This window comes from Phacochoerus africanus, chromosome 15 (assembly GCF_016906955.1).
Source record: "Phacochoerus africanus isolate WHEZ1 chromosome 15, ROS_Pafr_v1, whole genome shotgun sequence".
NCBI classification, from domain to species: domain Eukaryota; kingdom Metazoa; phylum Chordata; class Mammalia; order Artiodactyla; family Suidae; genus Phacochoerus; species Phacochoerus africanus.
The window spans coordinates 50,571,498-50,591,539 of NC_062558.1; the positions used below are offsets into that span (position 1 = coordinate 50,571,498).

At 54.7% G+C, this 20,042-nt stretch overlaps 2 protein-coding genes across 4 annotated transcripts in view; one reads left to right on the forward strand and one right to left on the reverse strand.

Annotated features, from left to right (window-relative positions):
- The first annotated feature begins 6,112 nt into the window (after window positions 1-6,112).
- Window positions 6,113-8,329, forward strand: TMEM191C (transmembrane protein 191C). Its single transcript, XM_047762650.1, has 9 exons — window positions 6,113-6,289; window positions 6,441-6,564; window positions 6,695-6,745; window positions 6,881-6,958; window positions 7,123-7,179; window positions 7,304-7,569; window positions 7,651-7,772; window positions 7,867-8,008; window positions 8,097-8,329. Exons 1-9 carry the CDS (start codon window positions 6,135-6,137, stop codon window positions 8,299-8,301), a joined length of 1,200 nt encoding a protein of 399 aa, XP_047618606.1. The 5' UTR covers window positions 6,113-6,134; the 3' UTR covers window positions 8,302-8,329.
- A 7,100-nt stretch (window positions 8,330-15,429) lies between these two features.
- Window positions 15,430-20,042, reverse strand: part of PI4KA (phosphatidylinositol 4-kinase alpha) — a 100,124-nt gene continuing 95,511 nt past the window's right edge. For all 3 annotated transcript variants that reach the window (XM_047762136.1, XM_047762137.1, XM_047762138.1), the window contains 10 exons: window positions 19,822-19,894; window positions 19,678-19,748; window positions 18,861-18,970; window positions 18,388-18,492; window positions 18,177-18,302; window positions 17,794-17,914; window positions 17,550-17,709; window positions 17,067-17,156; window positions 16,479-16,562; window positions 15,430-15,795 (listed from right to left, as the gene is read on the reverse strand). In XM_047762136.1, the coding sequence (XP_047618092.1) occupies window positions 15,744-15,795; window positions 16,479-16,562; window positions 17,067-17,156; window positions 17,550-17,709; window positions 17,794-17,914; window positions 18,177-18,302; window positions 18,388-18,492; window positions 18,861-18,970; window positions 19,678-19,748; window positions 19,822-19,894 (992 nt within the window). In that variant the 3' untranslated portion in view covers window positions 15,430-15,743. The remainder of the gene's footprint in view (window positions 15,796-16,478; window positions 16,563-17,066; window positions 17,157-17,549; window positions 17,710-17,793; window positions 17,915-18,176; window positions 18,303-18,387; window positions 18,493-18,860; window positions 18,971-19,677; window positions 19,749-19,821; window positions 19,895-20,042) is intronic.

Here is a 20,042-nt window from a genome sequence, read left to right on the forward strand (position 1 = left end):
ACCCTGGATCCTTAACCCACTGAGCAAGGCCAGGGATTGAACCCACAACCTCATGGTTCCTAGTCAGATTCGTTTCCACTGTGCTGCAGTGGGAACTCCCCTTCAATTGTTCCTTTTGTTTTGAGGCTTTCTCCACCCTTTGACACTGAAATGCCTCCCAGTAGTTTTGCACAGAATCAGATGCCATCTGTTCTTTTTCCCAGGGAGCATCTGTTCTGAAGCCTGCTGACCTGTACAGTTGGGACAGGGTGGGGGGTGGGGAGTGGTCGTGCCTTTTTGTCCTGTGTCAGGAGTACTGTTTCCCGGCTCTTGTGTGATCTTTTCTTGGGCAACATACTGGTTTTGGTAGCATATTTCCTCCAGTACCATTGTGACAAAAGAACATGTGGGAAGCAGATTTTTTGAGACAGTGTTGAAAATGCTTTTGAAGGATGTGGAGTGGTAGTTGGGCTGGGTATAGAATTGTAGGTTGAATATCACCTTCCTGCTGAGTCTGGGAGTTGCTCCATTGGCTTCTACCTTGCAGGATGTCGAGAAGTCCTGTCTCCTGTGTGTGACCCGATTTCCTCCCTGTCAGCTTCAGGTGCTGTCTCTTTGTTTTGACACTGTGTCCATTCCTTGAGGGCATGATGGGTCAGTTCCACTCTGCAGACTCTTGCCCTTGAGAAAACGCAAACTGATTTTTAAAGCATCTCAATTTATTTTTAGTTTTCTTTCTTCTGTTTGTTCCTTGATTGTTGCATTTTGTCCCTGGCCTGTAATTTTTTTTTTCTCTTTTTCTTTTTGCTTTTTAGGGCTGCATTTTTGGTATATGGAAGTTCCCAGGCTAGGGTTGAATTGGAGCTGCAACTGCCAGCCTACACCACAGGCACACTGGATCCAAGCTGCGTCTGTGACCTATGCCACAGCTGCAGCAACACTGGATCCTTAACTTACAGAGTGAGGCCAGGGGTCAAACCTTCATCCCCATGGTTACTAAGTCAGGTTCTTAACCTACTGAGTCACAATGGGAACTCCCTGCTCTGTAATTTTTTTTTTCTTTTCTTTTTAGGGCTGCATCTGTGGCATATGGAAATTCTTGGGTAGGGGTCGAATCAGAGCTGCAGCTGCCGGCCTATGCCACAGCCACAGCAACATCAGATCTGAGCTGCATCTGTGACCTACATTGCAGCTTGTGGCAATGCTGGCTCCTTAACTCACTGAGCAAGGCCAGGGATTGAATCTGCATCTTCATGGGCACTGTGTCAGGTCCTTAACCTGCTGAGTCACAATGGGAAGTGCACCCTGTTCTGTAATTTTAAAGGATTTCCTCAAATGTTGGGTGACCTTGACAGTTTGTTCATATTTAAAAATGAGACTAAAAAGCAGCTTGGAACCAGTCTGTCTGTAACCTAAGGTGTGTGGGTTTCTTGGCACTCACCTTGTCAGTGGGGTGGCATATCCATATCCATATCCATGTGTGCTGAGCCGGCCATGGCACTTCTGACCAGCCAAGGCGAGGTCGTATACTTCTCAGTTCCAGAGCCCCAAGGGATCTGGAGGAGTGTGGGCGCTGAGGGGGTTCCTGGGTGATGTGTTCATCCCTGCCATAGGGATAGGCTGTCCACATGTCCATTCAACCCCTTCTGTGTGCCAGCCCTCCCGAGTTGGTCTCTTTTCCCAGTGCAGAAGGTAGAGACAGAAAGTGGGGAAGCCAGTCTATGGGAAGGGAGTTATGGGGAGTGGGGGGATCTGCCAGGAAGTGTGTCCCTGAGAAGCTGGCACTGGGGTTGGGGCGAAGCCTGAAGGAAGTGAAGGAGGCAGGGGAAGAGCAGATGCAAAAGCTCTGTAGCTGGTGTGCTTGAGAAGCAGGAGGAGGCAGGTCCAGGCGACTGCCAGGAGGTTGGAATGATCCAGTCCAGGGCAATGGTGCCATCAGAAGAGGTCAGAAACTTGGAAATTTTGTCTTTCATTTTAGCCTCTTTCTCACACACTTGTGTGTACGCAGTGTCCTGAGTGCCCTGCAGCTCATTCACCCTTCATGACCCCCCCGAGGTAGGTGCTGTCTCCACTCACAGGCACAGAAGTGGAGGGACAGATAGGGCGGTAATTGGCAGAATGCAGACACAGGCCAGAGCAGGGTAGGAGTCCACCTAGGTTTCGGGGGCAGTGTTGGGGCGTCCCCAGCCACATGGTGAACTTCCTGATAAGGGTCTGGGGCCCCACTCTGGATGGGCTTCAGATGTCACCATGTGGATATGGCTCAACCCCAGGACCCTGGGTAAGATCAGTGAGGGAGAGGGATCTGAAGAACAGCCTGGGGCCAAGGGGACCAAAATCAAGAGCAAAGGTCACCTGGCTGAGTGTGGCCAGCAGGCGGCTCTGGAGAACCAAGAAAGGACTGCTTCCCTGTGGGGCTGTGACTCAAAAGGAAGCAATGCTGAGATCCTGGTTTCCCCCTCCTCCCCCAGAACAGGGAAGGGGCTTTAACCCTGAGATGGAGCCCTGCCCCCCACCTGGGTGAGGCCTGAAATCAGGGATCACTCTGCTTCTGCCCAAAGGGGCCAGGCTTCAGGCCATCCTGGAGGCCTCCTCGCAGGGTGGGCTGGAGAATGGGTTTGCACTGTCAGACAGTGACCAGGGCCTGACTTCCGAATGCACCACCTAAGACTCACCTTCTTGTCCGGGAGGCTGGGCAAGGGGGGCGGAGGGGTCCCTGACCAGATGCTGTGAACCAGGGTAGCTTTCAGCTTCCTGCTCTTCTTCATGCGGTTACAAATATTCTATTTAATTTTTTAATTTTATTTTTTTGCTTTTTAGGGCTGTACTAGCAACACATGGAGGTTCCCAGGCTAGAGCTGAATTGGAGCTACAGCTGCTGGCCTACGCCACAGCCACAGCAACGAGGATCTGTGGAGGAGGACCTTGAATCTGAGTCCCGGAAAGGGGCAGAACTGGGTCAGCAGGCGGCTGGGTAGGAAGACAGGCAGTTGCCTCTGGTAGCTGGGTGTGAGCAAAGGGCAGAGGCATCATGACCGGGAGGGTCGATTTCCATGGCCCTTGTCACCCACACTTGGCCCCCACCTCTGGGGTAGTAGCTCAGGACTCACTGGAGGTGTCATTAGCCTGGCTCTCCCCACAGAAGGTAGGTAGGTGGGGAGGGGTCAAGGCACAGAACAGTAACCCAAGGGTGGGCCAGTGTCACTGCCCATTAAAGCTGAACATGGCCCAGCTTCTCGCCTGAACTCTGGTCGGGGCACTACGCTGCCACCACCTGGCTGAGCCTCCTGGATCAGGACACCTGTGTAGCTGGGGTGGCCAGGGAGACGCTGGGGGTGCAGTGCTGTCCCAGTTGACTGGCTGTGGCATTTCCAGTAGACTGGTTTCTACTGGAAAATTAAAAGAGAAATAAGCAGACTGTAGCGTTTCCTCAAGCCCAGTATATTTCAAAATAGTTCACCATGTAATCGATATAAAAATGATCAATGAGGAGTTCCTGTCATGGCTCAGTGGTAAACGAACACGACTAGTATCCATGAGGATATGGGTTCGATCCCTGGCCCCGCTCAGTGGGCCAAGGATCCAGCATGGCCATGAGCTGTGGTGTAAGTCACAGATGTGGCTCAGACCTGGCATTGCTATGGCTGTGGTGTAGGCTGGCAGCGACAGCTCTGATTCAACCCCTAGCCTGGGAACCTTCATGTGCGGCAGGTGCGGCCCTAAAAAGACAAAATACAAAAAAAAAAAAAAAAGATCAAGGAGATGGTGCTTCTCAGTGCCACATCTTGGTCTGGACTCAAAACTTTCAGGTGCTTGGCGCCAGTGTGAGGAAGGACGTTGGTGCTGATGCAGGTCAGTGCTCAAAGGCTCTGTTCTTCCAGACGCCCCTGCTTCCCGCCCAGCCAGACCTCCCCCAGCCCAGGCAGAGCAGTGGGAGCAGTGGCCAGACAGAATCTTGGGTAAGGTGGCCACCAGACCCACAGCAGGGGCCAAAGCTGCACTGCCACCACCAGTGGTACCCCATTTCTCTCCATCTCAACATCATCTGTGGGTCCTGCACTTGTGACCCCCCCTGGGAGAGGGTCTTTCTGTGATGCTTGCTGAGTGAAGCATCCAGCACAGCCGCCTGCTCTTGGGGCAAAGACTTGGGAGGCCTTGGCCTAGGTTGTCCCAGCCCCCAGGTGCTCTGGCTACGCTACCCCACCAGGTGACCAGCGCCCTTGCTGCTGCAGGACCCTGTGCCCACCCAGCCTAGCTGCCTCAGGAGACGGACTGTGACAATTGCATACACACGCGATGGTGTGACATGGTCTCAGCTGGGCCGGCATGGTCAAGTACTGAGAATAGCAGGAACTTATTCCTCGGGATTCCAGGGCCAGGAGTTTAAGATCATGCTGCAGCCATTCCCCGTGAAGGTGCCAGGGCAGGCTCAGTCCAGGCCTCTCACAGCCTTGGCACTTCTTTGGTGAAGCTCTTGTCACATGGCGTCTCCCTGCACTAAATCTGATCTCCCTTTTTATAAGGACACTGGGCATATGGGTGAGGGGCCACCACCCTATGTTACCTCATTCTCATGAATTACAGTTGAAATGGCACTGTTTCCAAATAGGGCCCCATTCTGAGGTACTGGGGATTAGAACCTGAACAGGTGAATTTGGGGGGAACACAATTCAACCTGTAGTACATATATATCACGGCTGCCAGTTAGAAAATATAATTTGTTTTTTTGGTCACACCCACAGCATGCAGAATTTCCCCGGCCAGGGATTGAACTCATGCCACAGCAGTGACAATGCCAGATCCTTAACCCATTGATCCACCAGGGAACTCCCCTCCCTTCTTTCTTATAGTGAGACAAACCCACCCCCCAGCTCCTGCCCACTTGACTTCCTCCTCTGAGTTTCACAGGCAGAATCCTACAAGGAAGCAAGACAACCATGGTGGGTTGTGACCAGTCCTGCTTTGTGCCTGGGGCTAGGAAAGGGTGGGCCTATCCCAGAAGAACAGGACCCTTGGAAAGGAGTACACTCAGGGGCTTGTACTGGCAAGAAGGAACAGGAGGGGTAGGCAGTCAACTGTATCCGCATACTCTTCAGACTTTCCTATTTCTTTTTCTTGCTTTACTGCAGGTCCTCTAACCTGCCTCCCAGAGCTCCCAAGATGCTGCATTCCATTGCACCACAGCAGGAACTTCAAATGAGTTATTCTTTTCTCTTAAAATCTTGGAAGCGAAGGCTGCTAAGATTTCCTCTTTACTATGTTTACTGTACATTTTAACTACATAGCTTTCATCAGCTTTGCATCCCTTTCTACCTGGCTTTAGATTATCCACAGGCTGGAAGTTCCCTCATAGCGCCGCGGGTTAATGATCCAGGGTTGCCACAGCTATGGTTCTGGTCACAGCTGCATCTCAACTCAGGTTTGATCCCCAGCAGGGAATTTCCACATGCCGAGGGGCAGGGGGTGTGGCCAAAAAAAGGAAAAAAGTATCCACAGACTGGACCTGAACCAGGAGTTCTGTGTCTACTGAAATGCACGGCTAAAACTGATTTCTCCTTCTTTTGTCTATGTTGTGAATGATATCAATTTTCTGATACTGAACAATCTCTGGAATAGTCTTAGTTTCCATGTACCTTTTTAAATGTATCCCTTTGGATTTGGTTAGCTAATAATTTATTTAGGGTTTTTGCATCCAGCGTCATAATTAAAACTGGACAAATAAAGGCAATAAAAGGATGGCTTTATCTCGTTTTACCAATGAAATAACTTTTCTTGCCCATGGAACTTAGAGTCTTAGTTATCTTAGCATATATGCTAAAAAATATTCTCCCTTTTCGAATTAGACGACATATCTCTGTGCATGCCACATAATATTAAAGTACATCAATTTAATAATTACAATGGTTTCCTCTTTGTGATGACTGTAACTACCCACTTCAAATAACCACTTAATGCGTTGTGGTTTTAAAGTTTTTCTTCCTGGAACAGGTGCCCAGGAGTGGGATCATTGGGTCCAAAGATATGAACATGTTTTCGGCTTCTGTATCTTCTCCGCAGGAGGCTGCTGCGCCACCGGCGGCCTGCCGTTCGGAACCGGTAGCGTGGGGGGCATTGTGACGCGGACGCCCGGGAGGCGGGATGGGCAGAGCCGAGCCATGGCCGAGGCGCAGGAGCTGCTGCTGCAGCTGCAGAAGGACAACCGCGACGGGCGCCTGCGGAAGCAGGAACTCGAGGAGCTGGTGCGCGGGCTCGAGGCCGAGAGCGAGAGCCTCACGGCGCGCCTGGAGGAACTGAGCGAGCGCGAGCGCAGGTACGCAGCTGTCCCTTTCACTCGCCCCGGGCTTCAGAGCCGCGCACAGGCTCCGCGCCGGGCGGTGTCCGGGCGCGAACCCTCGAGGGGTCTCGGCCCCACCAGGCCAGCTCAACCTCGGACTCCGGGAACCTCAGTTTCCCCTCTGCAGCCTGCAGCGGCGGCGGAGCCAGGCGGTGCGTGCCCTGAGGGGAGAGGCGCTCGAGTCGGCGCGGGAGCGCGCGGAGCGGGCGCGCGAACTGCTGGAGGCCGCGGAGCAGCGCAAGCGGGACCTGGTGGGGTCGGGGCCCTGGTTAGGCGGGGCCAGGGAAGAGGGTGGGGCGAAGGACGGTCTTGAGGGGGCGGGGCCTGTGGTGGGGGCGGGGACCTTGGAGAGGACCGGACCGCCCCCTCAACCCCGTCCAGGAGCAACAAAACCGGCAACTGCAGGAGAAGTGGGAGGAGCTGTCAAGTCAGGTAAGTTCAAGAGACGGCCTCTGTCTTGTGCTTCCCTAGGAAGCCCCGCCCTACTTCCCGCCCCGTCCCCGCCTCCCAGGATAGTAGCGCCCCTAGAAGCCCCGCAGATCCCGGCCTCATAAGCCCTACCCCCAGCTCTTCTACTACGGCGGCGAACAACTGAGTCAGCAACGCGCAGAGCAGCAACTCGGGGCCCAATTGGTGGCGTTGCAGGTGCTTGGATGGGGCCTTGAGGGCCGGAGAGGTGGCTTGGGCGGGGTTTTGATGACCCAAAGGAGTGGCCTTGGGGCCAAGGGAGGACGGGGCCGCGGGGCGGGGTCCATCCCCGCGGATTCAGGGGATGCGGGGGTCCTCATGTTCCCTGGATCCTCGCGAAGAAACAGCTGGAGCTGGTGGAGGCCAAGCACGCCATGCAGACGGAGGCCCTGCGGCAGGTGCAGACAGAGCCGGGGTCCAGAGGGGAGGGTTTTCTTGGGGTGTGGGTGGGGCCTGGGCAGGTGCGGCAGGGTGGAGAGGGTTGAGTCTAATAAGGGCTAATCAGGGCTCCCCGCATGCCAGAGCGCACAGCGGATGGAGGAGGCCTGGGCCAGCTTTCAGGAGCAGAGTGGAGTCTTGCAGGTGCCTTACCCCCTCCGCTGCGAGAGCCGCTCACCTCTGACCCCAAGGTGGCCTCCACCCCTCCTTCTGAGCTGCGGCAGTCTGCCCCCGCCCCACCGAGAGATCCTCTTTGGTGTGAGGCCTCACTCCCACTCCCTGCAGGAGCTGCAAGGGGAGGTGATGGAGGCGGCGGCTGCGTTGGACGCCTCGAGGGTCGGACTGGAGCCGTAAGGGGGTTAGGACCGTCGGGTGTGGCAGGACGACTGTGAGGCCGGACAGAGGGCCCATCCCAGTACTTGTCCCCGCAGGTGCGACTCACAGCTTCGCCGGGGGCAGGACTGCGCGGGCTCACTCATGGAGGAGGTGGCCAAAGCAGACTGTGTGAGCGCCGGCACGGGCAGGGGCGGGCTTGAGCCGAGACCCGCCCCGCGTGCCCACCCCCGCTAAGGACCACACCCCAAAGGGACTGCCCACGATCACGCCCACATAGGTGACCCGCCCCGTCGTGTCACGACCCCACTGAGCAAAGCGCACTCACAGGCTCCGCCCTCTACGGGCCCCAACCTCTAAGAGATCCCTTCCCCTCCTCAGTACGGGATTGCAAAGCCGCTCCCTTTCCCCGCAGGAGAAGCGGCTATTCCGCGGTGCTGGGGCGGGAGGCATCAGGTGAGATGGCAGAGGGTGTGGGGTTGGGGGCTGGGGTACGCCCCACACTCCGCCACCACGCGTCTGCCCGTGCGTCGTCGGTCCGCAGGCTGTGGGCGCTAGGCGCGCTGCAGACGCTGCTGCTGCTCCCGCTGGGCCTCCTGGCGCTGCCGCTGCTCTACCTGGCTCTGGTGAACCCCTTCGCCCTCCAGCGCGGGCTCGCGCGTCCGAGCTTGAACGCCGCCCTCCGCCGCCTGCGCTACACACTGGCCCCGCTGCTGGAGCTGCGCGCGCGCGGACTGCTGCCCGCCTAGCGCATCACGCCGGCCGCGGCCGCCTGCACCCCTGTCTCCCGCGTGGTTTCTGGGCGCCGGGGGTAGAGTCGGGGGCGGGGGCAGGGAGACGCGGGGGTGATTAGAGACGCCGGAAAGGAGGGAAGAGGGGAAGGGGAGGGATGGCAGTGAGAGGGACCCGGAGACGCCACGCCGGGGCGAGAGTGTCGCGTCTCTTCGGGATCATCGGTGGGCGGACCTTGGTCTCGAGAGGCTGCCGCGCTCTCGGTTCCCGCAGACCCGCTGCTCCTCGGGAGCGGTGGGAATCCGGAATCCTTACTAAACCTGCTCTCCCTGCTTTTTGACGGGGCTCTGCGGGGCTCTGTGTCCACGTCCGCGTGGTGGACACTCAGTCTCCGAGGCGCCCCTCCTCCGGATGGGTCGTCCTCGTGGTCCGCGGCGCTCTCCCCGCGGTAACTAAGCAGTGTGGAGTGCGCGTTCACCGCTGCGGTCTTGGTTATTTATGTGAAAAGTTCTGCTTAATGGAGATGGACCTCGAGTTTCACTTCGTCTGATGCAAATACTGCTCTATTTTTATTATTAACTTTCTTTGGTAGTGAAATTGTACCTCCTGTGCACACATACGTGGGTTTTTGCTCTGGCCTTTTTTTTTTTTTTCAGGGTCGCACCCGCGGCATATGGAGGTTCCCAGACTAGGGGTAAAATCAGAGCTGTAGGCGCTGGCCTATGCCACAGTCACGCCAGATCCAAGCCGCGTCTGCGACTTAACACCACAGCTCACGACAACACCGGATCCTTAACCCACTAGCAAGGCCAGGGATGAAGCCTGTGTCCTCATGGATGCTAGTCAGATTCATTTTCCGGAGCTACGACGCGAACTCTCTGCTCTGGCCTTTAAACAATCATTTTCTTACTGATTTGAACGTGTTCCTTAGTCTTTGGGGGATTAAATTTGTTTATGGGAGTTCCTGTTGTGGCTTAGCTTGTTAAGAACCGGACATAGTGTCTGTCGGTGAGGATGTGGGTTCAACCCCTGACCTCCCTCAGTGATTAGGGATGCCACGCTGCAAGGTGGGATGTGGAATCTGGAATCTGCGTGGCTGTGGCTGTGGCTGTGGCCAAGGCCCGCAGCTGCAGCTCGGATTCGACTCAGCTGGTTGAGTATAACTTCCATATAGTGCAGGTGTGGTGGTAAAAAGAAAAAAACCTTTCTTCTGGACCTATGCACGTAACTTAAGGATTGTGCAATGTGTCCTAAAAAATTTAGTTCTTATCTGGAAGTCATAATATAGTCTCGTACTATACTTTGTCGATAAAACAGTTTATCAATTCATCCATAGGTGGGAATTTGGGTTGTTTCCACCCTGCCTTGAACATACGTATGCAAATATCTGAGTCCCTGCTTCTATGGCCAGAAGTGCAGTGGAGGGGTCAAATGCTACTTTTCTTTTTTGGCCAACCCCTGCCCATATGGAATTTCCTGGTCAGCAATCAGACTCAAGCCACGGTTTTGACACAACACGGGATCCTTTATTTAACCCACTGTGCTGAGCTGGGGATTAAACCTGCAGTCCTGACACTGCAAAGACACTGCTAATCCCATTGCACCACAGCAGAACTCCTCCAATGGTACTTCTGTTTAATTCTTTGAGGAACTGCTGTACCTTGTTCCATTATTTTCTGGTCTTATTTATTTATTGTGGTTGCACCTGTAGCATATGGAAGTTCCTGGGCTAGGGGTCAAATTAGAGCCACATTTGCTACTTACGCAGCAGTTCGCAGCAGTGCCGGATTCTTAACCCACTGAGGAGGCCAAGGATGAAACCTGCATCCTCACAGAGACAATTCACTGAGCCACAATGGGAACTCCTGTTTGTGGCTGCATTCGTGGCATATGGAGGTTCCCAGGCTTGGAGTCGAATTGGAGCTATAGCTCCAATTCCACCTACACCGCAGCTCAGGGCAACACCGGATCCTTAACCCACTGAGTGAGGCCAGGGATTGAACCTGCAACTTCATGGTTACTAGTCAGATTTGTGTCCGCTGCACCACAATGGGAACTCCCATATTTATTTTAAGGCCGAACTCTTGGCCTATGGAAGTTCCTGGGTGAGGGATTGAATTGGAGTTGCAGCTTTGACCAGAGCCCCTGAAGTTGGATTATTATTATTTTTTTTCACTTTTTGCCATTTCTTGGGCCGCTCCCGTGGCATATGGAGGTTCCCAGGCTAGAGGTCGAATCGGAGCTGTAGCCACCGGCCTACGCCACAGCCACAGCAATGCAGGATCCGAGCCAAGTCTGCAACCTACACCACAGCTCAGAGCGACACCGGATCTTTAACCCACTGAGCAAGGCCAGGGATCAAACCCACAACCTCATGGTTCCTAGTCAGATTCGTTAACCACTGAGCCACGACGGGAACTCCTGCAGTTGGATTCTTAATCCACTGTTCTACAGCAGGAACTCCTCTTTGGTTTTTTAAATAATAGCCATCCTAATGAGTGTGATTTTTTTTCTTTCCATTTTTAGGCGTTGCATTCTCTACTTTTTATAATTTATAATTACAAAGTCCAGTCCACAAAACATGATGTCTTAGCTTCTATCCCTGTGCCCTCCACCCTCTTGCCCCCACTTCTTTGGAAGAAACATTTGATTTTTTTGGGGGGGACTCCCCTTTTTACCCTTAATAACTGAACTGTGTACAACCCCCCTCCCCTTTTCTGGTGAGCACAGTGCAACCCTGGATTCTCTGCCCTCCTTACAGCTCCTCCCTCTGTGCAGTGTGGTAGGTGGACATGTCATTGGTGCCACAGCCACCATGGTCATGGAGGTGGCCCCATGCTACCTTAGCAAGGAGCCTTCTGCAAACGCCTGATTGTATTTTGCCAGAGAATCCTTGAGATTGATTCCTTAAAGGGGAATTATGACTCAAGGGTGCCCATGTGCATGACAACCCTGGTTACTTCCAGGCTTGTTCTGTTGTATTCTCACCCTCACCTGTGCACATTGTCAATCTGATGGGTGAGAAAGTGCACATCAGTGTGGTTTTAATTTGTGTTTCTCTTTTGATAAAGGTTGAGGAAATACGTATATAAATATATATATAGGCTGCACCTGTGGCATATGGATTTCCCAGCCTAGGGATCAAATCTGAGCTCCATCTGTGACCTACACCACAGCTGTGGCAATGTCAAATCCTTAATCCACTGTGGTGCCGGGCCAGAGATCAAACTCCCAAGGTCACAGAGACAATGCCAGATCTTGAACCCACCGCATCACAGCAGGAACTATGAGAATATATATATATATATATATATATATATATAGTCTTTCTAGGGACGCACCCGTGGCATATGGAGGTTCCCAGGCTAGGGGTCCAATCAGAGCTATAGCTGCCAGCCTATGCCAGAGCCACAACAACGTCAGATCTGAGCCATGTCTGCGACCTACACCACAGCTCATGGCAACACTGGATCCTTAACCAATTGAGCGAGGCCAGGGATTGAACCCGCAACCTCATGGTTCCTGGTCTGATTTGTTTCTGCTGCAGCACGATGGGAACTCCAAGAATATATATTTTTTATTTTTACTTTTTTAGCTACTTCCAAGGCATGCAGAAGTTCCCAGGCCAGGGATTGAACCCGTCCACAAAAGTGCCAAGGCTGGATCGTTAACTCCCTGTGCCACCAGGGAACTCCTGAGAATATTTTTTATATTTAAGGACCAGGTGCATTTCTTTTTCTGCAAACCACTCATATCATTTGCTCATATTAAAAGTATAGGATCCGGAGTTCCTGTTGTGGCACAGCGGAAACAAATCTAAGAACCGTGAGTTTGCGGGTTCGATCCCTGGCCATGATCAGTGAGTTAAGGATCTGGCGTTGCCGTGAACCTGTGGTGTAGGTTGAAGACGTGGCTTGGATCTGGCATTGCTGTGGCTCTGGTGTAGGCCAGCAGCTATAGCTCTGATTAGACCCCTAGCCTGGCAACCTCCATATGCCTTGGGCGCGGCCCTAGAAAAGACGAAAAAGGCCAAAAAAAAAGGATCCTAAGTTTTCCTTCTCCCTCAGTTTTTTCAAAGCTCTTTTTTAGGGGCACTTTAGCCTTGAGGTCTGTGGTGAATATTTCTTGTTTGTCGTTTGCTTTTTTCTGGTGCTCTAGTTTCTGGGATTATGATCTGGCGTGGGACTACAAATCAATTTGGGAGAAGAGACAAGTGTTTAATGTTGAGTCTTACAGTCTGTGAACACAATATTGTATTTTATTTTTTTGCTTTTTAGATGCTTGGATGTCCCAATAGATAAATTGATAAAGGGGGCCACACTGAGGTACAGGGATAAACGAACAGAGGGAATAGTGTTTGTTATGTCATTTTTTTTTTTTTTTTTTGCTTTTTAGGGCCGCATCCGTGGCGTATGGAGGTTCCCAGGCTAGGGGTCAAATCGGAGCTATAGCTGCCAGCCTATATACCACAGCCACAGCAATGCCAGATCTGAGCCGTGTCTGTGACCCATGCCACAGCTCACAGCAACACTGGATCCCTAACCCACTGAGCGAAGCCAGGGATTGAACCCGCAACCTTATGGTTCCTAGTCAGATTCGTTTCCACTGCACCACGATGGGAACTCTGACTTTTCTGTGTTTACCTGTGTCCCGGAGTTTGGCTATAGAATATATTCACAGATTATTTTGGATTTTTAGGTACCCAAATATTATTTCTGAGAGTCATTTCTCTTTTCCAGATTCTTAAACCATTTCCTCTTATGTCTTGACCGGACAAGTGAGGCCCCCCAGTGCTGAGCGCTGAGCAGATGTGGTGACAGACAGTGTTGTCAGGACAGCTGCCAGCGTTTCACCTTGAAGCATGACAGGTTTTTGGCAGACACTCACATCAAGGAAGTAATGTTTCGGGTACACCCTGTCCTGGGTGTACACCAAGCCTCCCTAAAAAATCTTCCCATAACGCATCAGGCTCTCGGGTTGGGCTTTCGTCTTCTGTGTCATTGAAAGAGGAGCTTGATTGTTCTGAAGATTTTCAATTTCATGGAGTTCTGGCAGTGGCACGGTGGGTAGAGTCCAACTGTGGCAGCTTAGGTTGCCTGTGAGGGTTGGGGGGAGGGGCAGGGTGCAAGTTCAATCCCGAGCCAGGCACACAGTGGGTTAAAGGATCTGAGCTGCAGCTCAGATTCAGTCAGTGGCCTGGGAACTTCCATATGCTTCGGGCATGGCCATAGATTAAAAAAAAAAAAAAAAAAATTTAAGTTTCATTTGTTTCTAGTCTCAAAAGAGACCTTACTTTTTTGTCAGCTTCTGGGTTGAGATCTTCTCCCCAGGATTGTAAATAGCATTGCTACCTTCAGATGCATAATTTGCCGTATTGCCAGTGACTTTTCGTTTTAAAGCCAACGTGACAAGCCTCCTTTTTGAGTGTCCTGGTTTGAAATCAGTTCTCCTGTGCCTGAATGTGTTTCTACTGTTTATGACATGTTCATCCTGCATTTCCTGTGCTTTCCCTTCCTTGTGTTTGGTCTTCCGGAAGTTACACCCTGTATCCTGGGCTCCTTTGTGCTTGAACGGACTTGGCTCTATCAACCTCCCCAAGCAGACCATAAAGCACCTGACCCGCATCCCAACCCCATTGTGCGTTTTGTCCGGTATCTTGGTTCCTCTGTTCCCTACACGTCTAGGGTTCTTGAGGATGTCTCACTCATCCCTGCCTTACTCCCCGGGGTGTAAGCCTGGGGTGGGCATGGACGGTGAGCCGCTCTGGGTGGAGTCTGGTCCCTAAACGTTGGCTGGATGGGCAGCATGGGGACGGCATCAGTTCCCCTGTACTCAGAGTTTCCTGCCAGTCGTTGTTGTCACATGTGGGGAGAGGGATGTTAAGCCTCCAGCTCAGATGGTCTCTTCCCTGAAACTATCAGACTTCACTTCAGACGATGCGTTCATGGGGCGATAGGGAACCTCTCCCTCCACTCCCTGCCCCAGGTCTGTGAGGCTGGGGCAGCATCTCTTGTCACCAGCATAGAGCTGGTCTTGCTTCTTCTGCCTCTTTATTTTTATTTTTGTCTTTTTGGGGCCACAGCTGTGGCACATGGAAGTTCCCAGGCTAGGGGTTGAACTGGAGCTACAGCTGCCGGCCTACACCACAGCCACAGCAACGCCTCCTCTGTGATCTACACCACAGCTTCCGGCAACACCTGATCCTTAACCCAGTGAGCGAGGCCAGGGATCAAACCTGAGTCCTTGTGGATGCTAGTCAGGTTCATTAGCGCTGAGCCGCAATGGGAACTCCTCTTCTGCCTCTTACTGAGTTTCAACATGTAACTTCTGCCACGGCATGCTTTTTTTTTTTTTTTTTTGTCTTTTTGCTATTTCTTGGGCCGCTCCCGTGGCATATGGAGGTTCCCAGGCTAGGGGTCAAATCGGAGCTGTACTGCCAGCCTACGCCAGAGCCACAGCAACGCGGGATCCAAGCCGCGTCTGCAACCTACACCACAGCTCACAGCAACGCTGGATCCTTAACCCACTGAGCAAGGGCAGGGACTGAACCCGCAACCTCATGGTTCCTGGTCGGATTCGTTAACCACTGCGCCACGATGGGAACTCCTGATTTAATGTTTTAAGCTTCTTTTACCTCACATGCTGGCTGCTTCCATGTATTGATGCCACTTCCTGAGGCTGAGTGTGTCTTACCAATTCTGGAACCCCCTCGGGATAACCGGAGCACCTCATTCAACGTTTCTTTATACTTCACTTTTGGTAATTTCATTGTCCTGATTTTCATTGACTGGTCGTCTCTTTGATGAGACTCTTGTGTAACTTCCTATTTAGAGTCTTGGGAGGGTCCTGGTGAGTGGGTTTATCGCTGTGGGTTGGGTGCACAGGGATGCTGGGCAGCACTTGAAGATGAACGAGGGGGATGCTGGGCGATGCCTGCAGGGGGTGAGGAGGATGGGGGACGGCCAGGTGGCCCTGAGGGGAGCCTGAGTGGAGGTGACTGTGGAGCAGCAGCAAGCAGGGAAGAGGGGCATCCCGGGTCACCCCTTCCCCCACTTCACCGCCCCGCCCTCCCCCAGCATGTCCAGGTCACCCTCAGCTGAACATGCATTGGGGATCTGACACTAAATCAAATTCCAACACGAGGTTTTTGTTTTTATTTTGTTCGATTGGTTAAATCTTTTTTTTTTTTTTTTTATACACAAGAAAATACTTCATGTACCTCTGAGATAAGACAGGTAGGGAATGTGTCCAGTGCAAACAGCACTCACCCTGCAGAGACTGGCTGATTGTCGCTCCGGCTGCACAGGCCGTGGGGGGCGGCACCCGGGGGGCAGCAGATTGCCAGGCTCTGCAGGGGGCATGCTCCGCTCCATTTGTCCATCAGATGAACGCGGCTGCTGCACACAGCGGCCAAGTGGGCAGGTGCCCGCGGCTCCACGATTGTGGGTGCTCTGCCCCCTCAGTAGGGGATGTCATTCTGATAGTACTGGATCATGTCATAGGTCCGGCTCCTGGAGGGCAGGGAGCACAGGGACCATTAGGGGATGGGCCAATCTGGGGACCCTCACCCCGACTCCACTGGAGTCGCCCTGCTGCATCCAGGGGCCGTCCCCTCCTCCCTGGGACATATACTCCCTCACCAGTGGGCTCAGGCAATGCCTGCCCTGGGTCCTGGGCCCATCTGGGCATGTGGCCCAAGAGGGTCTGTGGGCTCCTCTGCTCGGCACCCCCCAGTTCACCCATGGGATCCTCAGGAGAGACCCTTCTCATGCTGCCCCCGGCGATTTTGTTTCTCTGCCCCCATGTCAACAAGACCAGGTAGCGCTCCTGTGCCCTCACTGCCCCCCATGCTCTCGTTGGGTCACTGACCTTAGTGGGCCCCCTGGGTCAGTTCCTGGTCCCTTCTGCCCTGGGCCTCTGTACCTCCCATGGATGGCTCCCCTCCCCTGCTCAGTTCAGTCTGGAAAACTCAAGGCCACCTCACACTCAGCCCTGAGAGCCTGTCACTGAGGCCTCTTCCAGCAGCTCCACTGCCCTCACTGGGTCTCTTAGAACTCACTTCCTGGCCCTCACCTGCCTCACTGGGCAAAGTTTATGGCAGCAGTGTCCTGTCACCTGGCCCAGGCATGGCCCTAGACAGGCGCCTGCCCACTGGGCAGGGGACATGGGAGTGAGGACAGGACAGGGTGCTTGCCTGTTGCTGAGGAAGCAGCTCTGAATGACCTTCATGATGAAATTCGCGGCCTCTCGCTCCGTCATGTTGGGGCTGAACCTGTGCCTGGTGGGGAAGGACCACATCAGGGCTGCCCCTGCTCCCCCGCCAGGCTTCCCCTAGGCTGCCCTTCAGCAGGGATGTGGTCTGAACAATTGCCTACACTTAGCGTTTGTAGGAATTTGTTCAGCTGAGGGTCAGGCCCTGGGACTCTCCCCTCCTGGAGTCCATGTTATGAAGATCTGGAGGGCTTGGGCCCCTTCTCAGCACCTGAGGGGCTGATTGGCCCTGTGGCTGGGGAGGACTGGCTGGGGCTAAGCTGCTGCAGCCCCAGGCTTGGCCCAGACACAGGGCCGGCTCTGCGTCCTTGGGAAACACAGGGACTCCAAGAGACATCCTCAGCTGTGGCTCCAGGAACCCTGGCAACAGCGCCTCACCCAGGCCTCTGCCTGCTCTGGGCTTCAAGGGGAGCACACAGCATGGTGATGGTTACCATCGCCAGTGCTTGAGGGGCTCCCATCTTGGGGGAAAGCTATCTTCAAGTGGCCTGTGTGTCTGCCCAGGACCTACTTTAAGAGCTTGATTGTCTGGCCGCGGAAGCAGGGCAGGCCCGTGTCCAGCATGAGAGTGACCAGAGAGACGACGGCATCCATGTAGGGCCTGGAGAGAGACAAGGAGGGCGGTGGACAGAGGCCGGCCTGAGCAGGGCTTCCGCCCTGCGCTCCACACAGCAGTCCCCGCACAGGCTGCTCCGTCCGGCCTTGGGCCCCCAGCTGGGGTCCCTGCTGTGGCTGTGTGCCTGCTGTGGAGGTGACCCTCCCCTCCCGCGGGGAGCCAAGCGGGCACCATGTGGTCTGGGGGAGCAGGGACTTGTGCAGAAGGGCCAATGGATGCTCAGAGGGAGGCCAAGCCCAGGAGGTGCAGGATGTGGCCGGACGCTGACGCCTGGCACAGGTGGCAGAGACATGATGGGAAAGCAAGGCCTCCAGGTGCCCCTCCCTGCCCCCAACCTCTCCTATCCATTGGGCCTGGGATGATCCGAGGGGAGCTCACCGCACAGCCAGGTAGCCGCGGACACACATCTCCATGAACCACTTGAAGGGGGTGGCCTCCATTTTGCCCCCCATGATCATCACCATCTCGTCCGTCAGCTTGATGTCTGGTTCCCAGCCGAGGTTGCCGCCCGGTGAGCTTTCAAACATGAAGCCGAAGTCTGCAAAATGCCAAGAAGCCATTGGTGACCGCCTAGCAGGTGGGCAGAACCCCGCCCCAGGCCCCAGGCTGGACGGCTGCCAACCGATGTGGATGATGTGGCCCTTCTTGTCCAGCATGATGTTGCCGTTGTGCCTGTCCTTGATCTGCAGCAGGAAGAGGAGGAGGCTGTAGGCGGCCATGCTGCGGATGAAGTTGTAACGTGCCTGTGTGGAGAGGGCCGTGCTCAGGGCGCTCCCAGGTGCACCCCAGTCAGTAAGCCAGACCCCGGTGCAGGAGTGACAGTGGATACATCTGGGCTCTGGGGCGGTGGCCCCTTCCTCCCCCACCAGTTAGCTTTCTCTAGGTTCCTTCTACCTCAAGTTACAGGTGCTCTGGTTTAACCCCAAACATATGAGGATGTGGAACACGGTGGAAGCAAAGTGCTGACCATCGCAGGGCAGTGCTGGGGACTGCTCTGCTGCCCACCTGTTGGAAGGCCAGGGTGGACTCGTCCCCGTACTGGCGCGTGAAGTAGTCGTACATGCCGAAGTCGGTCTGGCGGCCCAGCTGGTCCCGGGAGGTGCAGTCGGGGATGCACTCAATCACTCCACACTAGGGAGGGAGGGCCAAGGCTGTGGGCAGACCACCGGCTGGGGTGTGTGTGTGGGGCAGCCCCACTCCTGCTTCAGGAACTTACCCCGGGTGCAGTGGCCACCACCCGGTATGGGAAAACGAAGAGGTCCAGGCCCACCAGCTGGAAGATGTTTTTGAAGAGGTCGATGATCTGCAGGGCCAGCATGTCCTGGGAACCAAGGAGACACAGGGTGGTAGTTGGCCAGCTCACTTGTGCCCATGGCCCTGCCCAGGATGGAGAGCCAAGGCCTTGAGAGGGCCTTGCCTCACTGCCCACAGGCAATGGGTTGAGCCAGGATGCACTGCCTGGCGGGGAGGTGAGTAAGGGGACCCACACCCCCGGGCCCTTCCCTGTAAGCAGCTAGGGGTGAACAATTGGCAGGTGGGGGTGCGGTGCTGGGGAGGCTCGGGGCTGACGGGAAGCCCTGCTTTCCCCCAAGGTAACAGAACTGGTATTTCTGTACGTGATGCGGCAGGGAGTCTGCCCAGAGCCTTGGAGGGAGGTGGGTCACCGGCCAGCCCCCTGCCCCCCACTACCTGTCGGCAGTCGTCTCCCACTTTGAAGATGGCTGCCTGCCAGGAGATCTTCTGGCCATCAGCCTCCTGCGTGCTGCCCTCATCCTCGGAGTCGGAGCGGCACCGCAGCCCTGCCCAGAAAGAGGCTGCTGTTAGCCCGGGACAGTGAGAGTCCCAACAGACAGCTGGGGTCCCTTCCTAATTAGAGCTGAGACAGAGCCCTTCTCATGGAGTGAGGACCCAAGTGGGTCGGTCGGCAATGGGCACTGTGAAGGGTGGACAGTGGAGAGCCTGCACCACCCCTGCACTGCTGTCTCCCCAAGTTCACGCCCGTCCAAACCTGTAGAACGTGACCCTATTTGAAAGCAGGATCCTTGCATGTGTGGTCAAGTTAGGCCACACCAGATTCAGGTGGGCCCTGACCCACTGACCAGTGCCTTTATCAGAGGAGGGGACCCTGGACACAGGCAGAGGCTGGTGTGATGCAGCCACAAACTGAGGAGCCAAGTGCCGTCCCAGGAAGAGGCAGGAAGGACCCTTCCCCAGTACTTCTACACAGAGCTCAGCCCTGTGACACCCACTCAATACTCTGGCCCAGAACCAGGGGAGAAGCAACTCCTGCTGCGGAGCCATTGTCTGTGGTCACGTACACGGCAGCCCACAGCCGAGCAAACCAGCCCCAGCCCCACCCCCAGAAGCACCCCTGGGGCTTGCCAGCTGGCTGGGGGTGACCCAGTAGCTCTCACTGCACATGTGCCTGCTGTCCCTGAACGAGAGGGCAAACGGAGGCTGTCACCATTCAGGGAACCCCAAACTATGGCAGATGTGCCACACTAACCTTCTTTCTCAAGTTCGCTAACTCCGCATCGCTTCACCTTGAACTTAGCCAGATATGGGGCTTTTGCAGCACTGCAAGACAATAGAGTACGTGGCATGGGTGCCCTGGCAACAGCAGCCCGTGGGAGGGCACCGCGGGCCTCACCTCTGCATGGGTGTCCCGGACTTGTAGTCAATGTCCAGCACGATGGCTTCGGGGTTGCTGGGCAGGTAGCAGCCTGTGAGGGACGGAGGGGACATCAGAGGCCTGGGTGTGATGAGGTGAGAATGCACCATCCGTCTTTAACACAAGCCTCCTCTGCCCACAGGGTGGTACTGGGGCCTCTGAAGCCTCCTGGTGCCGAGGCCAATGAGAGCGGTCCTCCC